The 23,695-nt window shown below is 40.4% G+C and overlaps 1 protein-coding gene across 6 annotated transcripts; it reads left to right on the forward strand.

Moving 5' to 3' along the window:
* Nucleotides 1–125: 125 nt before the first annotated feature.
* On the forward strand, nucleotides 126–22,467 carry si:ch73-382f3.1 (uncharacterized protein LOC100151273 homolog). Of its 6 annotated transcripts, none has more exons than XM_061838999.1 (6): nucleotides 932–1,009; nucleotides 15,557–15,664; nucleotides 15,900–16,141; nucleotides 17,012–17,224; nucleotides 20,739–20,847; nucleotides 21,238–22,467. In XM_061838999.1, the coding sequence occupies exons 3-6, from the start codon at nucleotides 15,915–15,917 to the stop codon at nucleotides 21,559–21,561; spliced, it is 873 nt and encodes a 290-aa protein (XP_061694983.1). In that variant the 5' UTR covers nucleotides 932–1,009; nucleotides 15,557–15,664; nucleotides 15,900–15,914; the 3' UTR covers nucleotides 21,562–22,467. The 6 variants fall into 6 exon arrangements, with proteins under 6 accessions (XP_061694986.1, XP_061694985.1, XP_061694983.1 ...); XM_061838998.1 differs by lacking the exon at nucleotides 932–1,009 and adding an exon at nucleotides 15,166–15,429; XM_061839002.1 differs by lacking the exons at nucleotides 15,557–15,664; nucleotides 15,900–16,141; nucleotides 17,012–17,224; nucleotides 20,739–20,847; nucleotides 21,238–22,467 and adding exons at nucleotides 126–221; nucleotides 354–529; nucleotides 8,512–8,687; nucleotides 12,850–14,903 and having other exon boundaries at nucleotides 850–1,009.
* Nucleotides 22,468–23,695: the final 1,228 nt, after the last annotated feature.

Raw genomic sequence — 23,695 nt, forward strand, 5'->3', positions numbered from 1 at the left:
TCCAAACTTTCTTTTGTGTATCTCTTCAATTAACGTCTATTCCCCTCCTGTATATTTTTAATCAGGCGTTTCCTGCGGACATGTAAATTACGTCACATTCAACTAGCTAACCGCAGGTCGCCATTTTGGCTCAAACAAAGTAAGAACATTTAGTTGGATATTAATATTTTGAAATATTTGGTGAAATACAATACAAATCCTTTGCTGGCCACCTTTTTAATGTAAGTGAGCTACTATTAGATTAATAACTCATTTTTGTTCCGAAAACGTAATGTTTTATTTCCACAAAGTAATGATTAAAATTTACCGAGCTTGTTTGGCAATATAACAAAAAATTAATATCATTCACTCAGGTTTTTTTTTTTTTTTTTTGCGTGAAATGGGTGGATGCTCGGCTCCTAACTGCACCAATTCAACTAGTATAGGGAAACAACTGTTTAGATTCCCCAAAGATCCTGTCAGGAAGAAGAAATGGATTGTAAATTGCCGACGTGACTTTGAACCAACGCCACACTCGAGGCTGTGTCAGGTGAGTACCTGTAAATCTCTTAGTGGGGAAGGAAAAAACTTCATAGGGGTAAGACTAATAATTACGATAGTATTAAGAATAATAGTGATGCATTAGAGGCAAATATTGAAGGGCAGTGTTTTTTTTTCCCAAAAAAGAAACAATTTTTAACGGTCTAATGAGGGTCATCTTCGCATCTTTTCATGTGTTCCTCATTGTTGTGTGCCAGTATTTTCGTCCAACTGCACCTTATCATTGCATTCAAAACAGTGACATATTTTATATATAAATTCATTCCATCATTTATATGATCTCTTCTTAATCCTTCCTTAATACTCTAGGACCATTTTGAGCAGAGTCAGTTTGAAGAGTTGGCAAAGTCTCCAGCAGGAGGAAAGAAGTTGAAGCCCAATGCCATCCCAACTCTCTTCAGTGCTGGAGACCCTCCATACCCTGCGGTTACTGCTCCATTTGTTATACTGCCCTTGAAACCTGAGCTAGGTAACTTTTTCTCTACTGTACTCTACATCGACTTAAGTTTATCTTTTGATCATGCCACAATGAGTGTAGTTTAACACTGACTGCTCAAGCATGTTTTATTTGTGCAGTAATTTAAGATCTATGTTTGAGTCAGTTTCCCAAATGCATATCCATCCATCCATCCATCCATCAATCCATCCATTTTTCTGTACCACAAATCCTCACAGGATCTATGGATGCAGGCGTGCTGGCATCTATATCAGCTAACTCTGGGCGAGAGGTGTGGTTCACCCTGTACTGGTTGTCAGCCAATTGACCCCTCGTACAGGGCACTTAACCACGCCTCCTGAAGTGACGTCACGCCACGTGCGCCTACGTCAGACAAACAATTAGCAAAAAGGGCGACGCAGCAAGAAAAGAATAGAGCGAAACTGTCCAATTTACCGGCTGATTTCTCACTCGCATTCTTAGCTAAAATATCGTTGAAAAGCAGACAGCAGGGCTTCAAGTACTTCAGCGAGGGGTATTTCAATGGTATTTACATGCATATCGATGGAGAAATCATTGATATTAGCGCGAGATCTTTCCGGAGTCAGAGGAAGACCGAGAAGCCACATAATAAAATATATTATAACCCAAAGACGAATTCATCATTGACAGTTTCCTATTTTCGTGTTACATATCACACTTGTGTGCAGAATCTGTATATGTATCTGTATAGCCGTTTGTGAACCGCCGTATGAAGGAAAAGAAGAAGGCGAGGCTTGATTTACGAGTTGTTTCTCTCGTTTTCTTTGTGTAACGTCACGCGCTCCCCTCAATAATTACTCTTGAATTAGTGGCGAACCTACGTAAGTCCCGACCGAGTACGACAATCACTACTTTAGTGTCCTCAAACATCCTTCCTTCAGTCTTGGTGTCTCGGTGCACGTCGAAGACTTTTAGGACTGCTAGTCCGGTTTAGCTTAGCTCATTAGCCGCGAACAAAGGGACACGTTTGTGGAGTCAGATCATCGCAAAATATCGCTCAACACAGATCAAGTGTGTCAATCATTCACACGTAGCTATGTTATGCAAGCGAAGAACTGCTAATTCATTTATATGAGACATGTATTGAAAATAAAATATAGGGCTTACCTTCGTGCAAACATATATGTTCTGGTTGATGGATTCAGTTGATCATGCGGTCTTCCACAAAGTTTGATCCATCGAAGACATTTTTCGTACTCGGTCTTCTGTTCCGGTTGATTTGAGATGGATTCAGTTGATGATGCGGTCTTCCACAAAGTTTGATCCATCGAAGTCATTTTTCATACTGGGTCTACGGTTTTGGAAAGGGTACGAAATGAACTCCACCAACTAGCCTTTCAGGATACCTGTCGTCACTATTATAAAGTCTGTGACTACACCTCTTAACCATATCTATTGTTAAAGAATCCAAATACGCGATAAAACGCTAACAAAAGCTATACTGGACCATGCAACGTTGTCTGAGGGAACTGGGGGTTCAAAAAAGGGGTGTGGTTTAAGCAGATCTCTGGCCTCTGATTGGTCAGCGACGCGGATGATGCACTTTCTACGGAGGGGTCAATTACATGGGACATATAGACAATCAATCATTCAGACGCACATTCACGCCTAGAAAAATTTGAGTCTTCACTCAATCTACCATGCATGCTTTGGGCACATGGGAGCAAACTGGAGTACCTGAAGTGATCCCATGCAGGCACAGGGAGAACATGCAAACTCCAAACAGGGAGGCCAAATTTGAACCCAGGACCTAAGAACTGTGAGGCAGATGTAACCAAATGGACTACCAATGGCACCGTGTGTAACTCGACTTTTGTTGAGCCATGGTATGTTAGAAAAGTCCCAGGCCACAAAAGCAAATACGAATGTGATCCAAAATATATGCATACTGAAATAATGATGATCTCTTCTCCATTTACTCACAAATGTACTTGGGATGAAATCCTAGACACATCAGGAATATTCATGTAGATGCAAGGGCTTAATATCCATCGAGCCATCCATTTTCTGAATGGCTTCTCCTCAAAAGGGTGGTCTCCCTGCTGGAGCCCATCCCAGCCATCTTCAGGCAGCAGGCTTCGTATAGAGCTTGTGCACCTACGTTACCAAATCATGTCACTGGTCCGAAGTGTTGGTCAAGCAACGCATTCTTCAATGCTAAGTTGGTTGGAGACATCACAAAAATACATCTTATAGCACAAGGCCCAGAGTTTTGTCCAATGCCGTTAAACATTTAGAAGGTGATAATAAACGAAGGTATGTGGAAAAATGGGAGACATTCGGCACAGAGGACCCATATTTGATGCCGAAGTCGATGTTTTCGCCGATAAGAAATTGGACTGTCAACCCGCTTTCGCTTGTCCTGGATAACTGGATCTACACATGTATCTGGTGAGGAAGTCGAGATTTACACGGAAAAGTTTGAATGCGTAGAAAAGTCTGTACGCATACAAATACTTCGTTGCTGGATCTGTTCTCAATCAAGAATAAATCCCACATAGTGATGGAGCCACTCAGATTTTTTTCAATACAAATACCAATATTTACCATATTTTCACGCCTATAAGGCGGACTTAAATGTCTTGAATATTCTGCAAAACGGAAAGAGTGCCTTATAATGCGGAGCACCTTATACGTGATCCGTTGTTCGAAATTTGTAACCGACTGGAAGCATTTCCTGCTGACACACTAGTTATTTAAAGGAAAAGCGGACCTGTGAGAGGACACCATGTGGAAGTTACAGGAGAAAGTGTGGGCATGGAGAGGGCGCGAAAGACGCGTCCCCTAGAAGGTACATAATGCCGGTATGTGTTTTGTGCTAAACAACATAGCTTTAGCTAAGGTCCCCCAAAAATGGCACCAACAAAGAGATATGCTGACAAAGAACAAACCACCGCCCTGAATAAACAAACGCAGCTAATGAACTTGAAGCTTGCTGTTATACTGGGAGCCTATAAGGCGAGGTGGCCCAAGTTGGAAGAACAACACGAGCAATGGATTACTTAAAGAACAAACAATCGCCATGAAAAAAAAACAACGAAGCAACTTCATTCACTGGACATCGTCATGAACAAAATAAAAGTAAAGTTAGAACCGATGGATAAAAATTACGAACATAACGTTATTAAGAGGCAGCGCCGGGCGAGTTACACCACAAGTTCTGAAAGGATTGTGGATGCTTGGGCTCACGTGTCTGCTTCCACTTGAGGAAGTAGGAAAAAAAGCTTTGTCATGTCGAGAAGACCAAGCTGAATTTCCTTGGAAACAAGACGAGGTGGCCCAAGTTGGAAGAACAACACGAGCAATGGATTACTTCACAAAGAACAGACAATCGCCGTGAAAGAAAAACAACGCAACTTAATTCACTTGACATCGACCTGAACGGGGTAAGCAAAGGGAAGTTGCCAGCGGCGTGGGATATACCGTGTACAGTACACAGTGAGTTCGTTTGTACTTTATTAACGTATTTAATAATGTAGCTACACTATGTAGCGATACTAGCTTAAAGCATGCGGTAGCATGCATGGACGCTATTTAAAAAGGCACCCGGAGGAAAACTTGAGTTCGGTTGTACTTTAAGTATTTAACATTGTAAACAGTCAACTTGGTTATACTTTTATTGAAGTATTTAAAAAGCATGCATACACGCTACCGTGTGGTTTCGGCTAGTATCTCTATACAGCTATACTGGATAGCTACATAGTCAAATACTTAAATACAGTACAATTGAACTCACGATTAACACTGTTAAATATGTCAGTAAAGTACGTACCACTGAACTCTGTTTCCGATCCGGTACCTTTTTAAATAGTGTGCATGGATGCTCCCGTATGCTTTAAGCAAATGTTGCTATATAGCTATATCCTTGACAACATTTAACGAACATGCGTTTGAGTTCGATGTTTTGCTTTCACGAGCGTACCCATGTTGAGGCACTAACAATAGTAACAGTAACACCACCCCCTCTCGCATTCTCTCAAGATGTTGCTTATTTTGTGTAGTCTTGACATCAATTTACATATTTTTTTCATAAACGTTGTTAACTAAGCAAGCCTGCACCCAAACAACCGGTATTCACCCGGAAACAGGAAATGCTAGTTAGCCCGAAAGCGCATGTTCAGAGCTGCTTCATGTACTGCGAGCGCATTTACGTCCAAAGTCATCAACATCATGCCAAATTCAGTTACACCAGGGGTGCTCTTTCCTTCGATCGAGGCAGTGTAGTTGTCGATAGCGAGGCAACTTTATCTGCGAGCATGACTGAGCAATCTGGTTGAGTGTATCAGTACAACGCGACGTAACAAGATTGAGACTTAAACGTTAATAGTAGTTACTACAGATCAACTTCCTTAACATGTTTTGCTGTACGGTGTAGAAATTCTAGGACATAATTTCGTGGATATTCTATATCTATGCTATAATATGTATAATGTGGGGAAAAGGACAATTTTAGATGTCTTTCTACTGAATAGTTCACTTAATTCATTTGTCTTCAGATAAGCTGTCATATTTTAAGCATATTGTAATGAAAAATGTGATTTTGTGCTATCCAGTGATAGGGGCATGGGGGGGCAAAAAAATCTGGGCTTGGCCCTTCGGGTACTTCTGCCTTTTTTTTTTTTTTTGGTCAGGACTTGGAAATTTTACTTTCAATTTTTGTCTGAATTTTGTTCACAGATATCGCCACAATGCACCACAGCCATCCATTTTTTTAAAAATGCATGCATGCTCCCGGTCCCTCTTAGCAGGACTTCACACCTTCAGTGGTTGCATTTATATTTTCAGGAATTTTCACCAAAGTCCACTTTCATCTCTAATTATTTCTTCGCTCAGCATTTTGTTGTCTGCTGGTTGTGCTGTTCTGTTTGCTGTGGTGTAAAGATTTTGGTTTGGTGTGAAACTGTGGGTGAAGATGGTGTGTTGACTCATGACTCGCTTCCACCGCTCATTGTGGTGGGAAAAAAAAGTGTAAGCTTGTTCTTCTCCTTACAAAAATAAAGATGCAATTGTTCCTCACTCTCGCAAGCGCCACCCTGCGCCTTGTACGTGTGTTAAATACTGGAATTGCACCAGGGTAAATAAATGACACCTGGTTTTGCACAAACTCGCATTCATTAACTATGATGGGGGGGGGGGGGGGGGGGACAGCGAGTCGGCTCCTCCGTACACGAAGCGTGTTGCGGCCACACGTTAAACTTCGGTAAACTTCTCCGTGACAGACCTATTGTTTTAAATATGCATTGTTCTCACATGAGTCCAATGCACATTTAGAAAAAGAAAACAAATCGGTGGGATAGGCTTTGGCCCTTTTACACGGAAGCGAGTTGTGGCCACATGTTAACCTACGTAAACCTCCCTGTGACCGACGGTTTATTTTCTTTTATTAAATATGCGTTGGACTCATTTGAGAACAATGCATATTAAAAAAAAAAAAAGTTTGTCGGGGAGAGCTTTACTGAAGTTTAACATGTGGTCGCAACACACTTCCATGTATGTTGGAGATGACTCCGTGTCACTTTTTTTTTTTTTTTAAATACGCATTGTTCTCAAATGAGTCAACTTGGCATTATAAATACTTCTTGGGAATTTGATATTGAGAAGAATAATTCATACCTGAATTGAAGTGATCGCTACACAGTCATGTGTATTTGGTTGGGCACTATTCATCACGTTTAATTGCCGAAATCCATCGATCTTTTCTCGTCTTTTTATCTTTTTATCTGGTATTCCATTGAATGACCTCTCTGAATGTCTGTTGTAACAACCAACAACAAGTCTCGGGCATTGTGAATATTCTGCTCCGGTTCAATGTGCCCCACACTCTCGAGCAGCTTTTTTTGACTGGCAATATGATGACGTCACGTGCACAACCTCTATACCCTGAACTGGTTGCCAGTCAGTCGCATGGCACAGAGAAACGAGCAACCATTCAAACTCACATTCACATATAAGTCTCCAATTAATGCACATTTTTGGGATGTGTGAGGAAACCAGAGAAAACTTACCCAGGCATGGGGAGACCATGCAAACTCCAGGGGCTGAACAATTTTGGGAAAAAATGATATTGCAATTTTCTTTAACCCTGTGATATTTTTTTGCAATGTTAAAAAATACAGGATAGAATACATGTAACATGAAAACCAAAATACATTTCTCCTTTTCAGACAAAACATGGTCAGTAGTGCTACTCAAACAAATATATTGAATGACAGTTTGTCGCTTTTGGGAACATCACTTGGTGTCTGGGGCGGGGTCCTAATGTGCTGCAACACATTTAACATCACTGAATAGTCTATACAAAAAGAAGATATCAAACCTCTAAAAAAAACTGATGAAATAGATCACTGGTGTGGTGGTTCCAGAATAGTGAATGAATCTTCCCTCATCAGATACATGTTGCATATTTTCTGCGGGTACTGTAGATGCTGATAGAAGACAGGGAAAAGACATAAAACCAATACTACACTTAAATGTCTAACTTTACTAACGAAGGCATAATGCACGGCTCAGTCACATTCCAGATGACCCATATGTATATCCATCCATTTTCGTAGCTGCTTATCCTCACGAGGTTTGCAGGAGTGCTGAATCCAATCCAAGCTGTCATCGGGCCAAAGGCAGGGTACACCTTGAACGTGTTGCCAGCCAATTGCAGGGCACATAGAGACAAACACTCCCACTCAATCACACCTAAGGGGAATTTAGAGTGTCCAATTAATGTCGCATGTTTTTGGGATATGGGAGGAAACTAGAGTGCCCGGGCAAAACCCACGCAGGCACAGGGAGAACAGGTAAACTCCACAGAGGCGGGGCCGGGATCGAACCCTGGACCTCAGAACTGTGAGTATTACTAGATCTATATCTAAGATAGTGAGCAATCTGGTCGAGGGTATCAGTACAACGAGTTAGGTTGTACTTTAATGAATGAATGACGCCCCAGATGCATATTTTTTTTTAAATGTATAATTACAGTACAATGGAATAAGTTGCCAACAGAGGTGAGGTCAGCCCCAAGTGTGAATGTTTATTCATTCCATGTTGAAAACTCTTCTTTTTTCTCATGCTTTTTAGACTATATCCACTTTTTGATCCTATTATTTGCACTGTATGCATTTTTAACTTTTTTTTTTACATTTTGCTTGTCATTTTTATTGTTTTTATTCCGTTTTAAATGTTTTATCTCTTTGCTTTCAAATGCCTTTCATCATGCAAAGCACATTGAGTTACCTCGTGTATGAAATGCGTTACACAAATAAATTTGCTTTGCTTTGCTTTACAATTGTAAAGAGAGGTCAACGCTGCAGGGCTGTTCCTGCTTCGAATGTAATTCCCCTTACTTAAATTCTGGTGGCCTCTTCTTTTCTTATGTTCTTTATTTAGCACACTTGGTTGAGGTTTTCTTCACTGGGAGGAAGTTTCCTGAGATCCATAACATACTGTAGTAGGAGTTGAAAAAACAAATACATTACTTACTTGTTGGAGTCTGTCCATAGTGGAGAAGGAGCTAAATGTTGGCGACCATGGCTATGCTAGACGCACTCCTTTCTTCAGCCTGGAAGAGGAGGACGGAGAGAGAACGGCTCTGGATCAACAGTCCTGCACACAATGTCACCTCCTGAAGAAACAGCTAGAGAAAGAGATGCAGCACACCATGAAACTGCAAAAAGAGGTGAGATTAGAGATTAGTCTACACACCCCTGTTAAAAAGTGATCTTTTTTTAATGTAAAACAATGAGCCCTAGAGAAAGATTTCCAGTTCCAGAAGTTTTCCACTCTGAATGTTACATATAACCTATGTAACTATCCATTTTCGACAGTGCTTAGTCTCAATTTAACAAAAAAAAATCATTTTGAGAAGAAGATAAGTAACTAAGATTGTGGCTGCACATCTTGTGACTGTGTTCACAATTCAAATTTAGGTTAAATGGGATTCTTCACAAACCTATCCCCCCAAATGCATCTTACTTGTTCTAGTAGCCTTTTTTGACATTTTTTTAGTCACATACATTAAAACCATGGGCTGCAGAGAGATTCCGCAGCATCATCGTTTAAAGGTATCAATCAGGACAAGGAACCAAAATAATTGATAAGGCTTTACATACACCATGGAACATCTAGAAAATATGGCAAACGGTGTAATTTCAAAGTACTGCACATCTAGAATTGGGTAAAAATATTGTTTCACCAGTGCATTGTAAAACTCCCCCACCTCCTTTCCATGTTATTGGCATTGTATGGACGAAAACCACACTCCTCCAAACTACAACAAAATAGTGAATAAAGCAAGCAGCCCTGGCAGTCGTAGCAATGTGAAGCGAGTGACTTTTCTTTGACATCTGACCTTTACGGTCATTTTTGACTTCCCTGTAAATCTGGTATATAGGAAAAGGACAAAAGACAATCGAACCATGATACACAATACCATCACGAAAACATGTCAGAAGTCGGGGTTCTGAATCTGTACACAATGTTAAGAGAGGAGTTTTGGAGTCATTTAAGTCACCAGCAAGAGCAACAGACCATTATGTATGGAATAATAATTTCTCATTTCATTCTAACAAATAGGAATTAGTGTCAAATGTGCAGACTAGAACCCTACAATGGAAGCTATACAGCGAGCTTGGTGAGAGAGGCGAAAAATGAATGAAATTTAACAAATAAAGTACAGTGGTGCCTCGGTTCTCGACCACAATCCGTTCCAGAAGGCCGGTTCAAAAGTGAAATGTTCGAAAACCGAAGCGCGTTTTCCCATTAAAATGAATGGAAAATGAAATAATGCGTTCCAAGCCTAAAAAAATTGTGTTTTTAGCTTTTCCTAATAATAATAGTATAGTAGAAATACATGTATAGTTTAAATATTTTTGATAATTAAATCATTGAAGAAATGTATTTATTTTTTGCTTAAACTGTATGCTTTACCAGTAGAGTATGCTAGACTGGGAGTGCATTGCTGTATCCGTAGTGACTCGGCCCCCACCCGTGTAAACGTTTTTTTATTAACAAAAGTGCAGACTAACTTTAAACAAGCAATAATGAGGGGGGGGGGACATTTTTTTTATTTTCACAGAAAGTACATAACGTAAAAAAAAAAAAAATCTATATATATAACTTGCAACTAGAGGTAGGGTTAATGGAACCTAAGAAAAAAGCAATGCAAAACAACTGTTTCAAATGTCTTCGGTGGGGCTGACTTGCCCCTTTTTCACAAGAACGAATCTAATGTTTGTTTCTGCCGTCTTTTAAGCACTTTTCTGAAGTGGCTCATAACATCAAAATTTTGCAGCGCTCTGCAACATTCTGCTTTGTTAGGGTGATGGAGTTCTACAAAAATATGAATGTTGATCCATTTAGCACAGATAGCTTTTATATCGACACGTGAGACATCCTTCCTGCCTTCAGCCTCATCAGACAACATCTCCTCCCTTCCTCGCCATCACTATGCCCAGCTAACTGTTGCTCGTTTGCGAAAATAAAAAGCAACTTTTTGACTTCTTCCAAGATCTGTGGCCTCTGCTTGGTCAACACTGTTGCTCCTTTAGCAACATCACTTGCATTGAGGGCATCCTTGTGTTTTAGAATGGTGCTGATCGTCGATTTCGCCATGCCATACTTCTTTGAGAGCTCAGAAACACGCACACCAGATTCGTATTTGGCTACCAAAACCTTCTTGAAGTCTAGAATTTTACGCACCACTATCCTTTTTTCAGCACCAGCAGTTCCACTTGCCTTTTTTGGAGCCATGATCGGGGGTTAATATTGCTCAATTGAAAGAAAATAAGTCACTACCGGGACACATCTGTGTGCAGAGTAGTGTCTGGGTCAACTGGATGCGTTGCACGCTATTGCACGCGTTACGTCGTTTACATTCTTTTCGGGGGTGCGTTCGAAAGCACAATAACAAATCGTCATGGGTCAGCTGGTCAGGGCGTTCGAATACCGATTTTCGTTCGAAAACCAAAGAAAAAAAATCTCAAAATTTTCATTTGAAAACCGATTCGTACTAAAACAGAGACGTTCGAAAACCGAGGCACCACTCTACTTGCAGTTGTCAGAACACCATACACATGGTATTTCATTAGCTACTATTTAAAAACCTTGCAAATACTTACAGTAACCTGAACCCAAATAAGTAAATAAATTGAATGTATGCATGCAATTTTTCAATACAGAGCTGTGATAATGTTTACTTTTATACTGTTATTATTGTGCACAATTTTTTTTAACAGTTTCTATGGAAATAAACATTTAGGTGTCTGTCATTTTCATTCATTTCCAGTGCTCATCCACAGCTGTAATATTTTTTTTCTTTTCTTTTTTTTTGTTTTTTATTTTTTTACTTTTGCACTTCATGTGCATTAATAGGTTTTGTGCAAATTTCCATTTTCGGATGTTTCTATTCATTGCAAAATGTGATGTGACATACAAAGTTTAGAAGGCATCAAAAATAAATATTTCAAAAGTCTCAAAATTCACTCTTAATTACGTATATGAGTATTTCTACTTCTTACTTAGTTGATGTTAGAGCATTTAAATCAATATCGAATCCAATTGCCAAATATAGATTCAAAGTCTATTTTAATTGTGATGTTCTTAACAATGCCAAGCTCTATGCACATCCCTACAAAATTGTTTCAAAGATGAGAAGAAAACTTGTTCGGGAGGCTGCCACTATTCAGATAGCAACACAAAGGACATGCAGGATTTCCTGGCAAGTACTAGCACTTGAGTACATGTGACAGTAATCTCCCATTTTCTTCATCTAGTATGTCTGGGCTATTGGGAAGCATGGCAAGATGGGAAAGCCTTATCTTACAAAAAAAAAAAAACACTTGGGAGGAATTATGAACAGCTCTGCATAGCAGTCAGTCCTGCTTATTCTCACTAGTGTAGCATGCCTATCCCAGCTATCTTCGGGCAACCCCAGAAACAAACAACTGCTTGCTTTCACATTCACACCTACAGGAATCTTAGAGACTTCAGTTAATCTACCTTGCATGTTTTTGGGATGTGCGATGAAACTGGGATACCCAGAAAAAAGCGACGCAGGGACAGGAAGAACATGCAAACGCCACACAGGCTTGTATGGGTTTTGAACCCCGGCCCTCAGAACTGTGAGGCAAATGTCATCATTTAAGTCTAAATATGATGTAAACTTATGAATTACAAGATCTAAAAGTAATTGATGGCATTTCTGAAACACATCTACTCATATTAGTAGTGAGGCGGGGAGGTGCTGAGTGTATCGTCCCCATAATGTGGGGGAGGGAGGGTGCGCAACGCAGCGAGTACTATGGAGAAAGCAAAAGACTGATAGTCAATTGGAAGCCATCTTGCTAGAACCCGCCTTTATATTGCACATCTGAAGTGTTAGAAGTGGCCACCACTAACTCATATACTTCATATCATTGTGAAGTAATTTTAAAATTTTTACTATCTTTATGTATAACACCCAGTGTTGACTTTTGAAGTTTTTTTTTTTTTTTTTTTTTTTGTTGCGCATTATACCTGACAAGTTAGGGTGTTACAAAATTCCACTAACCCTATCTTGGTAAATAAATGGATTCCATTCCAAAAAATGTAATCTGGTCTTTGACAGGAAACATTTGAATTACCTTATTTTCCAGACAACAGTGTGCACCGCTTGATAGGTTGCGCCCACTCTATGCAGCAATTTCCCCCGTGCCGCATTGGATCTGCTATACTGTATGTCATATGCACTTGTATGTTGTAAGTAATAAATATTGGAGCTGTAATGTCAAATTAAATCTTATCAACTCTTCATCTGCGTGTGTCCACGTGCATGTGCGTGTGCGTGTCTGTGTGTGTGTCAGGCAGAGGAGATGAAGAAGCGTCTCTACCGGCTGGATCGGATTGAGAAGGGACTCCAGAACTTTCTCTATGAGGACCAGATCCGTGCTCTGTCCCTCACCAAGCGCTCTCGCCGAGCCGTCTGGTCTCCAGAGACTATCCTAAAAGCCAGGAAGATCCGAAGCGCAGTCGGCACCAAAGGCTATGAGTACCTAAGGGAGCTGGGCTACCCGTTACCTTCCTACCGGACTCTCTGTAACCGCTTAGAAACCAAAATCATGGTAACGACAGACATGAGCTGTGAGGAACTGGCAGAACTGGGCTTGGGACTCATGGCCACCTGCGATAGCCCAACAGAAAATGTTGGCGACCATGAGGAGGAAGACCTTCTTGGTGTCTTGTCCTGATCTGTGCTGTTTGATTAACTCATTAACCATATGTGAGATCTCATCAAGTGAGTGCTTTGTTCGCCTCAGAAGTTTTTTTTGTTCCGGCGTGTCCTTAATTAAGATAAGATGCAGGAGAATGCAGCCAACAGTTTTATGCAAAAGGTTTGTTCAGAAACTTAAACATGCAACAGAATGAGCCATATGACCAGTAGCAGACCAAACAGTATGTGTGTGCGTGTGCATGTGCGTGTGCGTGTGCATGTGCGTGTGTGTGTGTGTGTGTGTGTGTGCAACGTGGATAAAACCAAAAGAACCCTCAATGAACACTAAATGTTTGTTTCAACTTTTATCATGTGTACAGTCCCATGGAATTTAGTTAATGGGCTGCAATAGTCCAGAAACTATTACACAAAGCTGAAAAAAATACAACAAATCCTGCAATAGTACAAGCATGCAGCATGTTTATTGCACATTTTATATGTACAGTTGGTAAATGTAATTATAATGCTCCTATGCACAAGAGTATGGCTCTAAGATTCATTTGCAATTCTTAACTCTTTAGTGAAGCACCAAAAGTTATGCCCAAGAACAAACAAATGCACGAAACACCCAATTTGAAGGAGTAAAAAAAAAAAAAAACGAAATCAAATGATGTAAAATGAATGGAGATAGTACTGAAAATAGCAGCATGATGCATAAACTAAAAAGTGCAAGAGGTGTGCGCATATAGTAAGCAGCAGTTATGGTTAAAGTAAGGCTTGGCATTCCTTAAAAGTCCAAAATTTAAACTTAAATATGGAAACATGAAATCCATCCATCCATTTTCTTTGCTGCTTATCCTCACAAGGGTTGCGGGGCGTGCTGGAGCCTATCCCAGCTGTCAACGGGCAGGAGGCGGGGTACACGCTGAACTGGTTGCCAGCCAATTGCAGGGCACATTGAGACAGACAACATTCACACTCACAATCACACCCAGGGTCAATTTAGAGTGTCCAATTAATGTTCCATGTTTTTTGGGATGTGGGAGGAAACCATAGTATCTGGAGGAAACCTATCCAAACACGTGGAAAACATGCAAACCCCACACATACACCTCAGAATTGTGAGGCCAACACTTTCCAGCTGAGACACCACACTGCCTGGAAGCATGAAATGTGCCACAAAATAAAGATTGCTATCAAGATTTTAACATATTTTGCATTGAAGTGTAGTTGTTGCCAGTGCCCACAATATATATCACAGATATGATAACGCCAATTGCTTCTAGATTGTGACAAAATAAATTTGACACACAGACATAAATTGGGCTGAGCCATCATAATGAATCTTAAAAAAAAAGATTAATCGTCCGCTCTGTTGCAACATATGTATTCTGACTCTAGTGGTGTGTGTCTTGTAGTATTTGCATTGAGGTAATGCTATCAAGCAAGTCTAGATAACAACTACTGGTTGGATAAATGGGTTGCATACTCTGCACAGTACTGTTGTAAAAAACAAAATTAAAAAAACTTTACACAGGATTGTCACTTTGATCTTCTGGTTGTGAATGACCTTGTTTTTGGCCTCTTACTTAGTTCCAAAGATCAAATTGTGTGAGTCTTTCAGTCACGTGGCATTGGCCTCAACTTCCACAGTCACAGTTCCAAATTGGATTTGTGCATATAAATGTAAAGTATGTAGAGATGATGTTTGTCGCGCATTAGTGTGTTATCCCTGCAGGTCTTTGCCAAAATTTACAACTTCTTGGCAGGGGTGGATGTTTAGTAAGGTATTATTTATATATGTGCATAATCAAGCCATGTATTTTTAAAGCATTATATCCTGTCAAGCCTCTGGAAAGGTTTCGGGTGATTGACAAAATACTGTTTTCAGATTTTTAATGCTGGTTTCAAAGAGTTCACATAACAATGGGCACATCAACTAGTTCATGTTGAAATCTCTACATTTGATTGCTGATGATGTAAAGCTTTATGGATTTTTGGGAGTGATGCCATGACACAAAAACTAAAGAAAAGAGATACACCTCCAAAGCACATTTAACAAACATATACATTTATTACTGCATTCTCATCTGTAAATGAAGATGAGGGTGAGAACAAAATTATTATTTGTGTGATGAAGTGGTTATTGCATCAATTAAAGTTATCTCCAGCAATCCCCGATCATTACTTTCATATTTGTTAGGTGTCTGTCAGTCTATCATCAAAGCTAAAGGTGAGAACAAAATCTTTTTTTTTTAGGATTAAATTGTACATGGGCAATTTTTAAACTTGTGTGACTGTTTAGAATGTGGCATAGACCTTGGACTTTATAAATCTAAAACCCCGTTGTTTGTGGACAGTGTTTCACTCCACCTCTTTGTTTGCTTTGGGGGAAGAGTCCAGCTAAGAAGCTTCAAAAACAGCTGAGGTGTTTGTTGGGTTAACAGGACAGCAAGGATACAACGGAGGTAAGCAATTATAGTTGGGCTTTGCTTTCTTTAAAGTATTATTATTATCAGACTGTCCTGTGTCCTAAATCATGGTGCTTTCCTTTGCAGTCTAACAACCAAATGTATAGTTTCAACTTCCTGTATAATAAACCAGTGATGATAAATTTACATCCTAGATTCACTGCAATATAATTACATTTAGGAAGATTAAGATGTGTAAATGAATGTACTTTCTCATGTGGATCTGTTTCAGAAGCCAGTGAGGACAATGTCCTCACACCTGTTGCTATGGACATGTTCGGTCTTGCCAGGTCTGCTGTTGTCCTCCCAAAGCAGTCTGTTGGTAGAGGGGGAGGACGCAGGCACCAGGATTTGTAAACCTGCCCCCTACTGGGATGTAAGGGGACAGGCACCTATGCAGGCATTGCTGGGAAGTGTGGTGGTGGTGGCACTACTGAAAGCGAGCTGACAGTTTTGTCTCACTCAAGCCTCCAAGTAAGAAAGCAAATTTGATGTGATTCAAAATTGAACGTTTTTTGAAGGTGATAGTATTGATTTGTACAATAGATAATTGATTGATATGATAGATAACTGTTAGTTTTAAATGAGGCAAAGGATTTAGAATGTTTTTTTTTTTTGTAATCGTAGAACATAGACATCTTTGAGCCTTTGAGCAGCATCTCATATAAGATTAAATGAAAATATGAACAAATAAATATTCGCAGGTGGCACAGTGAAACAAATGGGTTAGAGCATCTGGCTCACAGTTCTGAGGGCTGGGGTTCAAATTCCAGCCCTGCATGTGAGGGGTTGTCATGTTCTTCCCGTGCCTGCTTGGGTTTTATCCCAGACTCTGGTTTCCTCCCACATCGCAAAAACATGGACCATTAATTGGACACTCTAAATTGTCCCTAGGTGTGATTGTGAGTGCGATTGTTGCCTGTCTCCATGTGCCCTGCTATTGGCTGGCAACCAGTTAAGGGTGTATCCCGCCTCCTGGGTTGGGATAGGCTCCAGGATGCTCACGACTCTCATGAGATCAGCAGAAGAGAAGATTTATGGAAAAAAATTCCAGAGTCCTCAGCATCTCCAATTAAGTTAGGTGAAACTGTATGTAAATAAATAGTTCACCTCGGTTGCCAGACTAAAAAGCAAAACAGAAGCTGTTGAAGATATGCTTCCAAATGCTGAATATCGAAACCAATAATCGGCCCAGAGGACAATCAATCTATCACTAAACATTTTACCACATATCTACCAATGAACTGTACCTGCAAGTCACAAGAAATAATCTTGCATCCTTCTGGATTACATATTGTCATTTATTGAAATTTGACCCTTTTATTATTCTATCCTAATCTTTAGAATTGGAGGCCTGCGTGACAAACTGAACCATAGCAACCTGACAGAGGTGTCCTTCATGATAGTCAATGAGCGAGACCCTGTGTCCAGAGCAATGTACTGGGAGCTGAAGAGAAAAGCACCTCCTGAAGTTCCAGTTTATCAGCAGACTCCCTTTCAACTCGACGTGTGGGAGGCACTTGACGGTGACAAAGATGACTTCCTAATCTATGACAGGTGAGCCTCCTATTCAGAAGTAGAGTAAGACACTTGGCCACACACTTCTGGTAAGAAATGGATAAAATAATATTTGTACTCACTGTTTGGTGTTCCAACATCGGAAAATGCCTTTTTGTAAAGGTTGTGTTTTGGCAAAATATTTTTCTGACTTCATAACTCAGGAGACAATCTTGTCTTTGTGGATTTTTATGACAAAAAGAAAGGAAAGTCATTGCAAACAGCAGAAAAGGTACAAGTTTTATGAGTTGTGATCCCTTACTAAAGATCAGACTAAAAGTCCGTTCATTATATTAAAATGAGAGAGACAAAACAAGAGAGTTATCCATGTAGAGCTATATACACTTGAGGAACAACATCCCGTGACTGACTGGGAGAACTCAAAGCCACAACAGGACAAAACCTGTTAAAATTGAAAGTAGAACTAATAGAACTAATATTTGGTATAGATGTAAAACATAAATCTGCCAACAGAGTCCCCCCCCAAACATAAAAAACAAAGTCATCAAAACACCAAAAAATAAACCCAACAAATTGCCCTAATAACCCCTAATACCAAACATTATTGACCTAAAAGAAACTAAAAGTGAAGTAAAGCATCTAGATACTAAATATTAACACGCTAGAAGAAAGTAAATCAAGAAAGGTGAAATGTTAAAAAAATGAAACCGCAAATCATCATCTAGGCATTTAAACAAGCCTTCATAGGCCGACCTTTATGACTTTGATGACCTTTATGGTTAATCGCTGTTGAATAAAAGTAGAGTGAAGGATTCAGGACCTTCACACAGTGTGTAACGTGAACCCACATAGCCCTTTCAGCAAAACCTTCACTGCAGTGTTGGTCACGAGGAAAACTTGAAAAGGGCCCAGCCAGCGCTGATGCCTCCACGTTTTCCACCAGAAGTTCTGTATCAGCTTGAAGTCACCAAGTTTGATGCCCCGGTAGTGCTGCATGAACTAGTTTCCTGACATCAGAAAGCTGTTTAGTCAAAGGTGTGCAATACCTGATCATGTTGTCCACGCAAAAGTGTGTGTCCATCGGCAAGCCTGGAGGATGCACTCCAACATTCGGCAGGCCTGAAAACAGGATCTCAAATTGGGACAGATTGTGCCTCGGACGCACCCGCATTTTCATATACTGTACATCAAGACAATTGGCACCTGATCCAATTTTATTTCGTGACTTCACATCATTCACTCAATTTAGCTTTTAGAATCTCTTCTTCTTTTTCTATTGCACCATCGGACCGGGGATGGTAACTCCAATGTGTTTTGAGGTAAAATTGTAATCAGTCAGAATGCTGAGTTATCACTTCATTCATTAAGTGTTTCTCGTCAGAAGAAAGTTTTTCAGGAATTCCCCATCTGGGAACAAGTTAAGTCAACTTAGTTTTTGCCACTGTAGGTGCTCATGTGTGAGCTTCACTGGAAATACTTCAATCCATTTTGTAAACATAACTAGACAATTTCTTGTCGTCATCGACATGTTAATTCTCTGAAGTCCATCATTGCATGTTGGAATGGTGGTGGATCTGCCACCTGTTATGTGAGCGGTCACGGTTTACCAGAATTGAAGCGAGCACATGTGAAGCAAGATTTGCAAAAACCTGCTGTAGAAGGGCAAAACCCTTTTGAAACCAATGACAATGCACTGCAAACCCCCCCCCCCCCCCCTTGAAACATGGTCCAACTCATGTGGCATTTTAGCATAACAAAAGAAAAGACGTGGCTTACCTTCAGGGCCCATCCAAATGCCATTCTCGAAAGACGCCCCGCATTGTCGTCAGACAGCATGTTTAGCGGGAGTAGATAGTGAGCGAGTGGGCTGCGGAGAGGGAGGAGGTGAGATGGAATGAAGGAAGAGGCAGGCATGATGCAGCCTTGGTGGCGTCCGGACGTGCATTTCCCTGAGAGACAGGGTCAGACAAGTCACTGTGGGTGGACTGGGAAGTGGATTTCCAACATTGTCATTCGCAATACCCATGGTCCATTCGAGTTCCAAGAGGCAGTCCTCGCTTACAGCTGCTCCTACCCCCCTTGTTCTTCTATGGCAGCGTTTTTGTCAAAATTCTCCACTCCAAGATGGAGGCGGAGACGTTTGCGTACCTCAGTGCCGATGGGCCGGCACTGTCGGACAAACTGGAGGAAAACTCAACACATCTTACGACCACCTTCATGAAGATGTGGCCACTCTTTTATTGCCTCCTTCATTTCCGGGTCCATGTGACGGTACACCAGGAGATACACAGTCATCAGTTTCTTTGCGCTCTTTTCCTTTTTTCACTTTTCCCTTACCGCAATTCTTTTGACTCTTCTTTTGCTTATTAGCGTCTGTCAACCATATTTCCAGACAATCTGAATTTTTCTCAGTCTTCTAAGTCCTTAATTTTAATTTTTTGTTCTTTAAATTATTTTTCCTCCTCCTCCAACCTTTCTTTTAAATGTTGTAACTGTCAGATACTTGAACTTCCCGTGACTGGAAAACCATAGTAAGTTACTAATTTTTCTACCCACGCGATAGATTTCTCCCTATATTTCCCCCTCATGTAAGTCATGATTGGTGAAGTGTACACTGGTAAATCCCTATTTTTGCTCTTATCACTGGTTTTGGTCTTCCCACTTCCCATTATCTAGAAGCACTTCTCTTTATCACAACATTGCAACGTCTTCAAAATTGTCACTGCCTCCAGTCCCTAATTGTTGGGTCATTGGGACACAAACCCCTCACTGTACTTAAACCTGGAGACACAAACCCCTCACAGACAGGTTTTGGGACCTTGAACACCTCACTGAACTGTACTTTACGGTACGGACCTGAACCTTACCAATGGAATGTGGGGAGAGCAACTACCAATACCCCTCAATACAAAGACAAGATTGTTCCAAAAATCAAGAAGTAAATGGTTAAAACTCTTTACCGTAGTTCTTTGTTGAGGTTCGTTTGAAATCCCAAGGTGATGGCCGATCCAAGAAGGCAGCGGCGCAGTGCCCCATCCTAATCCTTGGGTAAGGGCAGGACTAGTGCGCTCGTCCTGGATGATCTGTAACTGGTCCAGAGAGGCTCTGGATCGGCGATCAAACCATGGAATCCCACTTCTGACACCAACTGTGTTGGTAAAATCTTTTTCTGACATGATAATCAAGGAGAAAATCTTGACTTTTGGAAATTTTATAACAAAGTCAACAAGTCTTTGCACTAAGAGGAAAAGGTACAAGTCTTAAAAGTTATAATCCCTGATTAAAGATCAGACTAAAAGTCCTTTCATTATATTAAAGTGAGAGAGAGACAGATAGACAAAATAAGACAGTTATCTATGTCCAGCTGTATACACTTAGAGCCGGTAGGAACAACATCAAATGAGGAACCGCCTGACTGAGAGAACTAGAAGCCACAATAGGACAAAACATGTTAAAGTTGAAGGTAGAACTAATAGAACTAATATGTGGTATATATATATGTAAAACATAAATCTGCCAATAGTCATTTTTTTTCTTTTGATGTCCTGTCCAGGTGTGGTCTCCTTACATTCCATATAGTGCTTCCATACAGCTTCCTGCACTACCCCTACGTTGAGGCTGCCATCAGAGCCACATATCATAAAAACATCTGCAACTGCTCTGTAAGTAATCACGCATCCACAAATTTGGCATTGTTGCACACAAATCACAATCCATTGATCCTTGAAATGGTGAATAATTGAAAGAAATGGAGTCATGACGAGTTATCTCAGTGTCAGTCTAGGTAAAATCAACTCGCTACAACTGATCAATTTTCAAATTGATGAAATAAATAGAAGTGCTCTACGAAACAAAAAATGCGTTTACAAACCAGTTCTGCAATTTTAAATATTACTATTGTTCAGACAAATTTGGGTCAGTAAGTCCATCACACTGGGAGCAGTTTCTAATATTGTGTTCGCCTTATTTATTGTCCCTGAAGAACAAAACATGAGTGGCTGGAAGATTCAGCACCAGATCAATAGTTAACAATGTAATTTTATTTTTCCCAGACAAATTTTATTACAGCGAATGGGATCATCACAAAGAAGGATTCACTTCCAAATGTCAACCACACCACAGCATCGCCCCAAAATCAAGTGGAAACAACACTGATGCATCCTAAACAGATAGATCCAAACCGCCACCAGCCTCACCAGCATCAACATCATCAGCACCATCATCATCTTCATTCCAGCCACCAGAATCAGTCTTATCATCAGAAGGACCACAATACAACTCAAAGTCTTGGTCATCTTCAGCACCATCATCATCATCTACACTCTTACTCTCCACAGTCCTCGAATCACAGTCGTCATACTAGAAATGATGATTAGGGTAGCAGTTTAGGTCCTGTTTGTTTTGGTTGACTTCGTATTGGACATTTATGTTTAACAGTTGTAGTAAAAAAAAGGTCAAATCTGTTCAATTCCTTTGAAGCATTAGACAATTGTGCTGCGTCTGCTCGTATCCTCTCGCTATGTGTGGAAACAGTAGCTGACGTTCCTCTATGTGTACTCCTCATAATGAAGTCTACAGTCTAGAACCTGGCGACAGGAAGCTGCAGATAGATGTGGCGGGCGAGACACTTTGGACGGACAGGTGCTGTTTCTAAGACAGAGCCAGATAATGTGGTGCATTGATGCTAAGCACACCTCAGTCAGTTTATTGTTTAAACTTTTTGTTTGTCCCGTGCCACTTTAATTAGTAATGATCTAAAGTAATGCTTACATTCAGTTGTGCAGCACACAGCTACGTATCTACAATGTTTTCGGTGTGCTACTCCTTTAGTGTTGCACATTTTTTACGGGACCTTGGAAACAAGAGGAATGGGTATTAATTTGTAATTTTCACGAGATTCATGTATCTTAAGACCATTATTATTAGCAGTTGTGCACCCTTGTTATCACTCGCAAAGACTTTTATTTCATTTTCTGGGTTTTGTACATTTTTGTTAACTTGTATTCTAGATTAACAGAAAAATCTGTTTTATCATTTATACATGTTTAAAATCATTATTAATCTTTAGTTTTTTTCTTCTTTCAATGAGCTGAATGTCAATTAAGATTTAGATTGCTGTCATGGAATTGAAAACAAATGTTCTCGAGGCCTGAAATTATTTGCACTCAACAAGACCAGGGTTTCTAAAACATATGAAATAAAATGTATTACACACTAAATGAAGTTGCATTAAAAAAAAGCGAACTGACAAACTAGATTATAGATCTATCTATGACAAAAGAAAGTCATTATGGATTTTGTCCATGCTGTCATGGTCCTGCCGGTTCAGCCCTGGCTGTGCGGGTGCCCGCGCGGTCGCGCTGATTGGGAGGCGCACACCTGCGCTTCATCCTGGCTGATTTGCCCCAGTGTATATAGGACCATGGGGACGACTGGTCCGCCGCCAGATCGTCGCAACTCATGCCCAGTTCCTGCACTCCCGTATCTCTGATCGACAACCCGTGTGTACCGACCACCGCCCGTTCTCCGACTGACCCCGTAAGCCTGACTCCCTTGATACTCCTGCCTGCTTTGATCGTTCTCCCATGTACCGACTCCTGCCTGCCCACTGACCTGCTCTCTACTCCCGACGTCCCGACTACCGCTCCTGCACCTGACTGCTTGCCCGACCCCCGACCTTGGAATAATAAACGTTTTTCCCCAAATACACCTGCATCTCCCGACTCATGCATTTGGGTCCTACCTCCGTTCCGATGGGTCGTGACACATGCATTTTGAAAAGACGATTCAATTAAAAAACATCTGTTCAAAACAAACAAATCACATGAGAACACAAGGCAGTTGGGGAAAAAAATATTTGTAGGCCAGTAGAAAGAGTTAAGACAACATACTTTATAGATAATACTAGCTAAATATTACTGCTGGGACATGTAAAAACTGATTTTCTTCTTATAATCATAATGTAGCGCCATGTAGAAGGGATGACAAAAACATGGCCAGCATTAACACTTTTTATTAGTCCTACAAATTATTTTTTCAGCACTTTGAGCTCATTCTGGTGCGATGTGTCTTGTGTGTACGACAAAGGGATCCCTCCGGGGGAAGATTCCAGTACGGGCGGGGCATTCCAGTACTAGCAGTTTGCACACACACATCAAGTTTTTCCACTTCCTTCATAAGTTGTATTTAATGTATTATACCCGTACTTACTTTGTTGAATGTCTTAACAATAAAAAAGGAACAAAAAAAAAAAGCTCATACAAATGCAGTTTAAAGCATGTTTAGAGATTTGTTGTACCATGACTGTATTCAATGTAATCTGAGTCCAGTTTTTAATTACAATATCTTCTCATCAGAATACGGTATAGCATAACCATCTCACAAATTCTTGAGTTTGGATCAACAATGACTGAGTGATAGTCAGATTCAAGATCATGGTCAAGTACAACTAAAGAATTTATCACCGCTTGTTGAAACAAAATATGCAGCACACTTTAATTAAGCAGTGTT

This window comes from Syngnathoides biaculeatus, chromosome 13 (assembly GCF_019802595.1).
Source record: "Syngnathoides biaculeatus isolate LvHL_M chromosome 13, ASM1980259v1, whole genome shotgun sequence".
Classification (NCBI taxonomy): Eukaryota; Metazoa; Chordata; class Actinopteri; order Syngnathiformes; family Syngnathidae; genus Syngnathoides; species Syngnathoides biaculeatus.